At 37.1% G+C, this 12,746-nt stretch overlaps 1 protein-coding gene across 1 annotated transcript in view; it reads right to left on the minus strand.

Annotated features, from left to right (window-relative positions):
- The window catches only part of LOC128555002 (uncharacterized), a gene marked incomplete at its 5' end in the record, with an annotated part of 52,041 nt that extends 40,435 nt beyond the window's left edge, over positions 1-11,606 (minus strand). The window contains 2 exons of the mRNA XM_053536346.1: positions 10,860-11,259; positions 11,534-11,606. Of these exons, the coding sequence (XP_053392321.1) occupies positions 10,860-11,259; positions 11,534-11,606 (473 nt within the window). The remainder of the gene's footprint in view (positions 1-10,859; positions 11,260-11,533) is intronic.
- Between the last annotated feature and the right edge of the window lie 1,140 nt (positions 11,607-12,746).

A 12,746-nucleotide genomic window follows, 5' to 3' on the forward strand; every position in this document is an offset into this window, starting at 1 on the left:
AAGAATTATTTCATAATTAAATCACATATCTGATATGAGGAAGAGCAAAAAGGCAAAAAATATAACAAAATGGCCATGTCAGTCTTCAGTACATATCTTCTGTTGTGGGTGACATAGACAGTTGAAATAACTTGCAGCTGAAAGAAGACGAATTTTCCTGTAAACCAAACAGCACAAAAAGGTCTTGCTGGTTCAGGTTTTAATTAAAATGAAAAAACAAAAAGCACATTTTTTAAGGTGAAACAATATAACGCTGAATTTTGGCCTTTTTTCTGTTATTGGACAGCATGGCGTTCGTTTTATATGTACATCAGCTACCTGATAGTAGTTTTACCTGCAACTGGGTAGTGATATGTAACTCCTGAAGTGCTGAAGACAGAATATATAAACATGCACTTTTAAATTTTGGTGTATAACATGGAGCACCTAAAAAGTATGCATTTGATTGTGTATGAGGCGAAAGGTATTTAGTCAATCCTGTTTAATGATATATACCATGTATACTGTAAGCAAAAAATACTCAGTTGTTATTGCGAGATTGGTAAAATACCCAATTGGTTTTAGCAAATACCCAATTACTTCTGAAAAGGCTGGGTAATGATATTATTTTTACCCAATTTAAATTTCCAATACCCAATTCAGACAAAAAGTGATGGGTAAATACCCAATTGCACCAAAAGCTTCCCCATCTGGAGCTCTGCATGCTACTACAGTTACTGTTCAATATCTGTCACTTAAACGTCAAAACATAAAAGTTAAGATCGTCTTCTAAATTGACTACACCGATGAAAATAGCGTCTGATATCAAGAGACGTAGGTTCAGACCATGTATTGAAAGCATGCGCACGTTAGATAGTTTAATTAAGCAAATGTGGTCAGAAAATAAAATGAGCAGCGCCATGAGAAAACCAACATAATGGGTTTGCGGCCAGCATGCAGGGGTTTTTTTTACTAAGAAAGTGACACCGATAGTCGGCGTCTTCCCCTCGGAAAATTTTTCCCCAAAAGATCAATTTTCCCCCAAAAAATGAATTTTCCCCAATCTATCTCCAAATCTTATGTTTCAGGGATCGAATTTAGCGGTCACTAACTCGCGAAATTCAAGTGAGAATAAAAAAATCTGAGTAGGAAATCATGGCGCTCGAATATTTCGCGATCACGTCTGATTATTGACGAATTTGCTCAAACTGTCCTTTGCTCTTTGAAAGCTCCTTTGGGGTAGTTATTTTACCGATAAACACGTGACCACTTGTAGACACTTGTCACTATTATAAATGAAATTACTGGATATCTAAGTAAGCATCTAGACGAAATTTACTTTCGTTTTGGTTGGTGATTCGAAAATTTGAAAATGGAGAGGAAAATCACAAGTTTCTTTAAGCGAAAAAGGAAAGGGATACTTAAAATTCTAGCGACACCTTGGGCAGTGACCTGAAAGAACTTAAAACTTCCGCGTCCATCCAGAAGTCCAAAGAATCATCAAGTACTTTGGTTTGTTCTTCCGAAACTAGAAAGTCCCGGCCTGTCCGAACCGTGAAAATGTTGGAAACGGAGCTAAACATTTATTATAAAACCAAATAACCAAGTGGAATCAACCATGTTGCTAGTGGAAAAAATGGCACTGCATTGTTAGTGGAATTGCTGTAAAAAATTTCTAATGACTAATGTTATACACTGTAAAAGCAGTATCACATGATGGATATAATATTGTGAATTTTCCCCAAATTGGCCTCTTTCGCGTGATTTTTTCCCATTTGACCAGCGCCCAGCGTCTTCCCCAACTCCTAAAAAAAAAGCCCTGGCATGGATCCAGACCAGCCTTCGCATCAGCTGGTCCATGCTGTTTGCTGACTGTTTCTCTAATTGCAAAAGACTTTGAAAGCGAACAGCATGGATTCTGACCAGACTGCGCGGATGCGCAGGCTGGTCTGGATCCATGCTGGTCGCAAACCCACTATGTTGGTTTTCTCATGGCACGGCTCAAATGGAGACTTTGTAAAACATGACCATAGTATCAAATTAAATTGTAAAATACCTTAATATACAAAGCCGTGCTCACGTTTTGAGTTTTTTTTATTTATGCATAATTCCAGCAGACTTTAAAATTTTTTGTCGGGATACATAACACATGTACGAACCTGCGTCTTCGAAATCAGGCGCAAACTTCCTGGTGTTTTTTGGTAACATTTGTTTATCGGGATATATAAACAAAACAAGAATTTTGTTAAAGTATTCAACATTAATCAAAGTTTAATATCGTTTTATTATCATTCTCTTCAAACAAAAGATAACATGTATGCATTTTCATCATGGATCAATGTATCTGCGCTTCAAGTACCAAGTGAAAATTTGCAGTGTGAACGTCTTGGAGGTACATGTGATTCTTAACACCCTAAATAAACTTATCGGACAAATCCCTTTCTCTCCTCATTTGGGTACTGAATGCGTAATCTAAATTACTGTAAAGTTTTTCTATGTAAAGGTGGAATCACTAACTGCGCACTCTTCAAAATACTATACAGCCCACTCAGTTCGAACTTTTTATTTTATTATTGTAGTGCTGGTGTTCCACTGAATTTTATATACATGCATTTCAAAAATTAACAAGGCGAATAAACTAAATAGTTAAAACGGGTGATAAGTACTTCAAACAAGAGGACAACCGTAAGCTGATATAGCTTTCTGTCCAATTCCTTAATTAATTTTTCTGTAAATGTTTCAGTATTAAATGAAATAAAATATTTTAAACTAAACAAGAGGACCATGAGGTCCTGAATCGCTCACCTCTTCCCACATGACCCCGTTTTGAGTATGACGTCGTTTTTTCTATTATTTGACATAGTGGCCTAGTTTTTGAGCTCATGTGACCCAGTTTTGAACTTTACCTAGATATTATCAAGATAAAAATTCTGACTAAATTTTCATGAAGATCCATTCAAAAATATGGGCTCTAGAGAGGTCACAAGGTTTTTCTATTATTTTTACCTATTGACCTAATTTTCGAAGGTATGTGACCCTCTTTTTGAACTTTTCCTAATTATCAACAAGGTGAAACATTCTCACTATTTTTCATGAAGATCTCATGAAAATATGGCCTCTAGAGAGGTCACAAGGTTTTTCTATTTTTATACTACTGGGCCTAGTTTTTGACCGCACGTGACCCAGTTTCGAAACTGACCTAGATATCATCAAGGGGAACATTCAGATCAATTTTCATGAAGAGCCATTGAAAAATATGGCCTCTAGAGAGGTCAAAAGGGTTAATAATTTTAGACCTACTGACCAGTTTTTGACCGCAGTTGACCCAGTTTCAAATTAACCCAGAAAATCAAGATGAACATTCAACCAACTTTCATACAGACCCCCTGAAAAGTATGGCCCCTAAGAGGTCCCCAAGGTTTTTTTATTATTTGACCTACTGACCCATTTTTATGGCACAAAACCCCGTTTCAAAACTGACCTAGATATCACAAGGTGAACATTCTGAAACCAACTTTTTGGAGATCCATTCATAAATATGGCCTCTAGAGAGGTACAAGGTTTTTCTATTTTTAACCTACTGACCTAGTTTTTGACCGCACATGACCTGTTTCGAACTTGACCTAGATATCATCAAGATGAACTTCAGACCAAATTTCATACAGGGTCCCATGAAAAATATGGCCTCTAGAGAGGCACAGGTTTTTCTATTATTTGACCTACTGACCAGTTTTTGTCGGCACGGACCCACTTTCGAACTTGACCAGATATCATCAAGGTGAACATTCTGACCAATTTTCATGAGATTCATGAAATATATGGCCCTAGAGAGGTCCCCAGGGTTTTTTCTTTTTTAGACCTACTGACCTAGTTTTGACCGCAACGTGACCCAGTTCGAAACCCGACCTAGATATTTATCAAGATGAACATTCAGACCGACTTTCATTTCAGATCCCATGAAAAATATGGCCCTTTAGAGGGTCATAAGGTTTTTCTATTTTTGGACCTACTGACCAGTTTTTGAACGGCACGTGACCGTTTAAACTTGACCTAGATATCATCAAGGTGAACGTTCTGACCAATTTTCATGAAGCATTTGTGAAATATATGGCCCTAGAGGGTCACAGGTTTTTTATTTTTAGACCTACTACCCAGTTTTTTACGGCACGTGACCCAGTTTCGAACTTGACCCAGTATCATCAAGGTGAACATTCTGACCAATTTTCATGAAGATCTTGTGAAATATATGGCCTCTAGAGAGGTCACAGGTTTTTCTAGTTTTAGACCTACTGACCTAGTTTTTTAAGGCACGTGACCCCGTTTCGAACTTATCCTAGATATCATCAAGGTGAACGTTCTGACCAATTTTCATAAAGATCCCATGAAAAATGTGACCTCTAGAGTGGTCACAAGCAAAAGTTTACGGACGGACGGACGGACGCACGCATGGTCGGACGACGGACGACGGACACCGCGCGATCACAAAAGCTCACCTTGTCACTTTGTGACAGGTGAGCTAAAAACAACGTAAAATCCTTTCCAATCAGAGAGAACTATTAATACACTAATTTTGCACAGACATTTAGGCAATTTGTCTGTAATAAAACATGTCTGTTTGTCATGAATAGAACTTTTTCTAGAAAACATTCATCTGTTTAAAGAATAGAATGAAATAACGTCTTCATTTTATCATTATTGTGATATCATTTCGTTAATCCACCAGCAGAAAATGATATTTTTTCATAATATCAACCAACAGAAACAGAAACTGAATTTGAAATAATGGGGAAATTTACGAAATAAGTAAAACGTCGTTTTTTTTACTGGGGGTAGGGGAAGCGCAACGATAAATAGAGCGAAATCTAATCGGTGACCCCATTTTCTTTTAAGGAATCGATAGCAATTGAATTTTTTTTTCTGTTGAAATTTTATTCAAAAAAATTCTCACAGTTTTTTTAGATATAGACAGGTTTTTACGCGAAATTTCGGGTGAACTCAAAAGTCAGTTTACGTGTTTTGCGTTCATAAATCGCTTGCCTCTGATGTGACATCGAAATTTAAACATGATAATTTTTATATCAAATTGGAGATATAAAATTTTAATATGAACTTTAAATAACGAATTGCTGCCGTATTTTGGTTGTATAAAAACGATACTCGAAAAACCAGTCAAGTATGTCATTTTGCGCTCTGCTGAAAAAATGACGTTAGTGGTCATGTTTGAAGATTTACAGCAGCAAAATGGAGAATAACAGAAAAATGTAAAAAATACCAGTCAATCGGATATATCGTCAATTTTGATTTAGCAAACTTTCAAAAGGGTCCGTTGAAATTCGTTAGGTGGCGCATATTACCTTAATTCACGTTGAACCAAGTTTCATAAACTTTTAAGATCGGGTCACAAATGTTGCCTGTAGAGTGTTAACAAGCTTTTCCTCTGATTTTACCGGAGGGTGACCTAGTTTTTGACCCCACATCACCCAGTTTCGAACTTGACCTAGAAATCATCAAGACAAACATTCTGACCAAATTTCATAAAGATTGGGTCACAAATGTGCCCTCTAGAGTGTAAATAAGCTTTTCCTTTGATTTGACCGGGTGACATAGTTTTAGATCCCACATGACCCAGATTCGGATTTTACCTAGAAGTTATCAAGACAAACATTCTGACCAATTCTCATCAGTTTCAAACTTAAATTGTGGACTCTAGAGTGTTAACAAGATTTTCTTTTGACCTGGCCTAGAGACCTAGTTTTTGACCCCACATGACCCAGTTTCAAACCTGACCTAGTGATCATCAAGACAAACATTCTGACCAATCTTCATAAAGATTGAGTCACAAATGTGGCCTCTACAATGTTAACAAGCTTTGCCTTTGATTTGACTGGGTGACCTAGTTTTTGACCACACATGACCAAGATTCATATTTTACCTAGTGATCATGAAGGCAAACATTCTGACCAAGTTTCATAAAGATTGGGTCACAATGGGTCACAAATGTTGCCTCTAGAGTGCTTACAAGCTTTTCCTTTGATTTTACTGGGTGACCTAGTTTTTGACCCCACATGACCCAGTTTCGAACTTGACCTAGTGATTATCAAGACAAACATTCTGACCAAGTTTTATAAAGATTGGGTCACAAAATGTGGCCTCTAGAGTGTTCACACGCTTTTCCTTTGATCTGACCAGGTGACCTAGTTTTTGAACCCACATGACCCAGATTAGAACCTGACCTCGAGGTCATCAAGACAAACATTCTGTCCAATTCTCATCAGTTTTAAACTTAAATTGTGGACTCTAGAGTGTTAACAAAATTTTCCTTTGATCTAGCCTAGTGATCTAATTTTTGATGCCACATAACCCAGTTTCGAACCTGACCTAGAATTCATCAAGACAAACATTCTGACCCAAGTTTCGTAAAGATTGGGTCACAAATGTGGCTTCTAGAGTGTTAACAAGGCAAATGTTGACACACGGCGCACACCGCACGCCAACGGAGGCCGGACAATGACCGGTCACAATAGCCCATCTTGAGCACTTTGTGCTCTGGTGATCTAATAATGAATCATTAGAAATTTTTTGTGAATCCAGGGAAAATTTCCAGGGTAACCAAGGGTAATTTCCAGGTGTACCAGGGAATATTTCAAGGGATACTAGTCAATATATACTAGGGAGTATTTCCAGGTGTACCATTGCATATTTCCAGGGTTACTAGGGAATATTTCCAGAATATTAACTGAAAAAAACTTTCAAATTTTCAATGGAACACCGGATTTATTCCATGGAAATCTGTTCCAATACTCCATGGAATAGTTCCATGTACTTTTACATGGAAATACCTGAACATTCTACAGATGGGAAGTCTTGCACTAATATTGTAATGTGCTGTGTGACCATCAAGGTAAGCAAGTGTTCAAAGTTTCAAAGACATGATAACAAACAGTTTAGACATATTAATATGGAATGGTATGCGAAACCTTCTATGTCAAACACGAGGGTCATGAAGGCCCTATATCGCTCACCTGACCTACTGACATAAAGATCATCAAGATTAACACTCTGACTAAGTTTCATGAAGATACAGTCGTAAATATGGCCTCTAGACTGTTAACAAGCTTTTCCTTCAATTTGACCCAGTGACCTAGATTTTGACCCAGCATGACCCAGATTCAAACTTGACCAAAAGATCATCAAGATTAACATTCTGACCAAGTTGCATGAAGATACAGTCATAAATGTGGCCTCTAGAGTGTTAACAAGCTTTTCCTTTGATTTGAGCTAGTGACCTAGTATTTTACCCCACCTGACCTAGATTTAAACATGAACTATAGATCATAAAGTGAGTGAGTGAGTTGGGTTTTACGGCGAACCGACACAAAAAGGTCATATATCGCCGAGTAGATCATAAAGATTAACATTCTGACTTAGTTTTATTAAGATAAGGTCATACATGTGACCTCTACAGTGTTAAATAGCTTTTCTTTTGATCTTACCTGGTGACCTAGTTTTTGACCCTACATGACCCAGATTCAAACTAGAACTTGAGATCATCAAGAATAACATTCTGACCAGGTTTCATGAAGATACAGTCATAAATGTGGCCTCTACAGTGTTAACAAGCTTTTCCTTTGATTTGACCTGGTGACCTAGATTTTTACCCCAGATGACCCAATATCAAACTTGTCCAAGATTTTATTCAGGGTAACATTCTGACCAAGTTTAATTAAAATTGGGTCAAAACTGTGACCTCTAGAGTGTTAACAAGCTTTTCCTTTGATTTGACCTGGTGACCTAGTTTTTGACCCTAGATGACCCAATATCAAACTCGTCCAAGATTTTATTAAGAGTAACATTCTGATGAAGTTTCATTAAGATTGGGCCAAAATTGTGACCTCTAGAGTGTTAACAGGCTTTCCCTTTCATTTGACCTGGTGACCTAGTTTTTGACCCCAGATAACCCAATATCAAACTCATCCAAGATTTAATTGAGAGTAACATTCTGACAAAGTTTCATTAAGATTGGGCCAAAATTGTGACCTCTAGAGTGTTAACAGTGAAATTGTTGACGCTGACAGATGGACGGACGACGACGGACACAGGGCGATCACAAAAGCTAACCTTTGAGCACTTTGTGCTCAGGTGAGCTAAAAAGGGCCATAACGGAGCTAAAATCCTTGTCTAGCTATGTACTCTTGCCTACATATGACGACTATGGTGGTTAACAAGTGGTGAAAGTTTCAAAGCCATATTTCAAACAGGTTTGGCAAAATATGGATAAGCATTAAAAATTTCATGATTTCAAAGTTCAACAAGAGTGCCAGAATGTCACAATATACGCCCGTCACAGCAAATTTCTTTACACTAGCACCTGTATTTGCAAATGGAATTTTAATTTTCTAGTTGTTTACAAAGTTTTGTTTTTTATAGAAATTATTTTAATTCTTTTATTTTTCCCCAAATCCACAAAAAAAATCCTTACCAGGTAGAGATACTTAAAATACACCCAAAATTTGAAAGTAACATCAATGTTGTACCACAGAAAAGTGGTCTTGGTTTATCCCTACGGTCAATTATAAAAAAGTTACAATGTAAGTTATTTATAGTAACAACTAAGGGGAAAAAAAAAAAAAAAAAAAAAAAAATTTAAAAAAAAAATTACAAGTCCACACAAAATCCTTACCAGGTAGAGATAGCTCAAAATACACCTCAGAAATTGGATGTAACATGCATGTTGTACTACAGAAAAGTGGTCTCGATTTTTTTTCCCTATGACTTGTAAATGAAAAGTTACAATATAAGCTATTTATAGTAACAGCAAGGGAAGTAATTCAAAAGAGGGACCAGTGCATGACACTCCGTCTCATGAGGTGTACATTGTGCCAAGTTACATCAAAACCCTCCATGCTGAAGTAGAAATGCTCGGGACAAAGTCATTCTTGTATCTGACCTTTGGCCTCTAAGTGTGACCTTGACCTTAGACCTAGGGACCTGGTTCTTGCGCATGACACTCCGTCTTATGCTTGTGAACATTTGTGCCAAGTTGTATCAAAATCCCTCAATGCATGAAGAAGAATGCTCCGGACAAAGTTTTCATTCTGTATCCTTGACCTCTAGTTGACCGTGACTTGACCTTACCCCTAGGGACCTGGTTCTTGCGCATGACACTCGTCTCATGATGGTGAACAATTGTGCAAGCTACATCAAGTCTTTCATGCATGAAGAAGATATGCTTCGGACAAAGTTTTCATTCTTGTATCCTTTGACCTCTAAGTGTGACCTTGACCTTAGACCTAGGGACCTGGTTCTTGCGCATGACACTCCCTCTCAATATGGTGAACAACTGTGCCAAGCTACATCAAAATCCTTCCATGCATGAAGAAGATAGGCTCCGGACAAAGTCATTCTTGAATTTTTCATTCTTGTATCCTTTGGCCTCTAAGTGTGACCTTGACCTTTGACCCAGGGACCTGGTTTTTGCGCATGACACTCCGTCTCATGATGATGAACAATTGTGCTAACTTTCATCAAAATCCCTCCATGCATGAAAAAGATATGCTCCGGACAAAGTCATTCTTGAATTTGACCTTTGACCTCTAAGTGTGACCTTGATCTTAGACCTAGGGACCTGGTTCTTGCGCATGACACTCCGTCTCATGATGGTGAACAACTGTGCCAAGTTTCATCAAAATCCCTCCATGCATGTAGAAGATATGCTCCGGACAAGGTATGTTGATGCCGCACGCCCGCCCGCCCACCAGGGGCGTTCCCATAATACGTCCCGTTTTTCAAACGGGCGTATAAAAAGAGCCAAAATTCAGCTAGAATAGTTATGTACCCTTGCCTAAAAATGAAAATTGTGATGATAAGCAAGTGTTCAAAGTTTCAAAGCCACAAAGTCATGTGAAATAGTTTTGACAAAACATGGAATTGTACAAAAACTGAACCGATTTCCAAGTCCAACAAGAATGCCAGACTGTCACAAAATAAGCCATTCATCGAACTTGGCCTATTTCAATGGGCATAATCCAAGAATGCCTAGGACAATTTGGGTGGTTATAGAACTTGGCTAAGACATTATGCCTACAAACATTGTCAGCAAGTTTGGTGAAGATCAGATGAAAACTGTTCGACTTAAAAGAGAGCATGCAGACAAGGCTAAATTTGCAGTTTTTCAAGTAAATCAAGGGCCATAATCCAAGACTGCCTGAGGCAATTTTGGTGGTTATTGAACTTGGCTGAGATATTATGCCCACAAACACTGTCAGCAAGTTTGGTGAAGATCTATACTGATGGAAATCATAATGATAAACAAGTGTTCAAAGTTTCAAAGCAGCACAGGTCAAATAGTTTTTACAAAACAAGAACTTGTATGAAATCTGGACCAATTTTGTATTCACAAAGAGCCATAATTCAGTTGTCAAAATACTTAACAGTGTTATGTACTCAAATTGTTAACAGGTAGAGACTAATATAATAAACAAGCGTTCAAAGTTTCAAAGCCACAGGTTAAATAGTTTTTTACAAAACATGAACTTGTACAAAATCTGAAGCAATTGCAAAGTCCAATTTTAAAAAGGGCCACAATTCAGCCAAAATACTTAACAGAGTTATGTACTCTTCACTTCATGTAGAGGCTGTTATGAAAAACTTGTGTTCCAAGCTTGAATTAAATATCTTTGATTGTATACAAGATATTACCATTTCATAAAAACTTTAACAAACACCGATGCTGACGTGAGTACATGTAGTATATAGTTCTCCATATTCTTTGAAATGTGAGGTTTGATTATTCTAGAGCCAAAATACTCTTTGAAAAATAAGGGTTTTCAATTTACCCACAATCACACAGATAACACTAAATATAATAATAAGTAACTTACTTTGGGAAATTTTCTGGACATATGTCATACTGGGCCTTCAAGTATTCTGGTTTTGTCATCTGCACCTTGCATTTTACCTCTGAACCAAAAGTCAAGCCAGCTATCCATTCAAGACTTTGCTCATCGAAAAATGCTGAGATGCATCGTGATAATTCATTGCCTTCAATCTTGGTACAGGCATAGAAGTCATCCAAAGAGTCATCACTGTTAAATTCAAATATCAAGTATATAGAGCCTGTTTCGAATGTCGCATCTTTCACCTTCACATGTGACAAGTCCTTCCAAAGATTAATGTGTTTCTGGAACAGATCTAAATGTCGTTTCAAGTCTTTTGCAACTTCCTTAAGTCCATCATGCTTTATCTTTTCTGTAGCTTCCAAGATCAAAGGTAGGCGAACAGCTGGAAAACATGATGTCTTGTTATTACTATCAGTTTAACCCAATTTCATGCAAACAGACTTCAGATTTATAACACAACTTTTCCATGTTTTATGTTAACACTGGAGTCATGTCAAAACGTCCCTTAGTCAAAAAGCCCCCCATTTTGTTCAAAACATGGCCCAATAGGTTTAGAATTTGATCAAAACACCCTTCTATGAAACATCCCCTATTCTGTTTTTAAATAAAAATGTTTCAATTCATGAACAATCATTATAACTGAAACTGTAATTTACTATGATCAGCTGCAATCAGTGGGGATGCTTTAACACCTTCCTGACAAATGACTGAGCATTTTGTAGTCAATCCCTACAATTTGCATACTTTTTCAGTTATTATCCAGACAAATATTATGGACAGACAAATAGACTTTAAATAAGGGATGGTGAAAATCATACCTGGATATACATTTGTAGAGGTGTTATCGTCACCTTAACCCTTGAAATACTGTAAGCCAAGCATGCCTAATTTTAACTATTGAGTGGGAGAGGAAATCATTTTCAGTTTAAAGGTCACTGTAACCCTGACCTTAGACCTACTGACACCCAAAACAAAAGGGGTCATGTATTGACTTAAGGCAATCATAGTATGAAGTTTGACGGTAACTTTTAGCATAGTGGAACATCTTTTCAGTCTCATAGATAAGGCATCATCTACTGCAGGCAAAAACATTCTTTGGTTTAATTAAGCAGGAAAAATTGGTTTTAACAAGGATATAAATGGTGAACATGTATGATTCACAGTATGCATTCCAGATTTTAACAGTATATTTTTTACACTGTCTTAATAAGTAATTATCTTGTTGTTTTCTCTGAATAAATTTTAACAGAATTGGAAAAACATTACACAGTAAACCTCACTTATAAGGAACTCGGATATAAGGAACACTCGGTTATAAGGAACAGTTTTCAATTCCCCGATCTAATTCCTTCTTTATTCATTGTAAAAATCCTCGGTTATAGGGAACTCGGTTAGAAGGAACACTCGATTATAAGGAACACTTTTTCCAGTCCCAAAGTACGAAATTCAATGGAAAACCCCTTGGGTTATAGCGAACAGACATACTGGTACTGATGATAAACCCGGACAGATGATAAAGTCGACCACCTTGGAATTATTTGATTGCAATCGGTTATTTATATAACTGAACACACCATCTAATAGCAACCACTTACAACACCAACTGGTGTAAACAAAAACAAAATTGGTAATATTCTGTATAAATAAATGACTTGCATTTATCTGTATAACAAAATATTTATCCAAAATTACTGGGGTAGAGTGTGTTTTTTTACGCATGCTGACTGTCAACACATAAAGGCCTGACATTGGGTCACTTTTCATTATTTGATCCAGAATGGATGTTGCAGCATTTTTGGGAAAGTTTCAATATAATACTCATTATACTGCGAGGAAAATTTTGTAAATGACAAAGTGGTCAAATTTATC

The sequence above is a fragment of the Mercenaria mercenaria genome, unplaced genomic scaffold, assembly GCF_021730395.1.
Source record: "Mercenaria mercenaria strain notata unplaced genomic scaffold, MADL_Memer_1 contig_933, whole genome shotgun sequence".
NCBI classification, from domain to species: domain Eukaryota; kingdom Metazoa; phylum Mollusca; class Bivalvia; order Venerida; family Veneridae; genus Mercenaria; species Mercenaria mercenaria.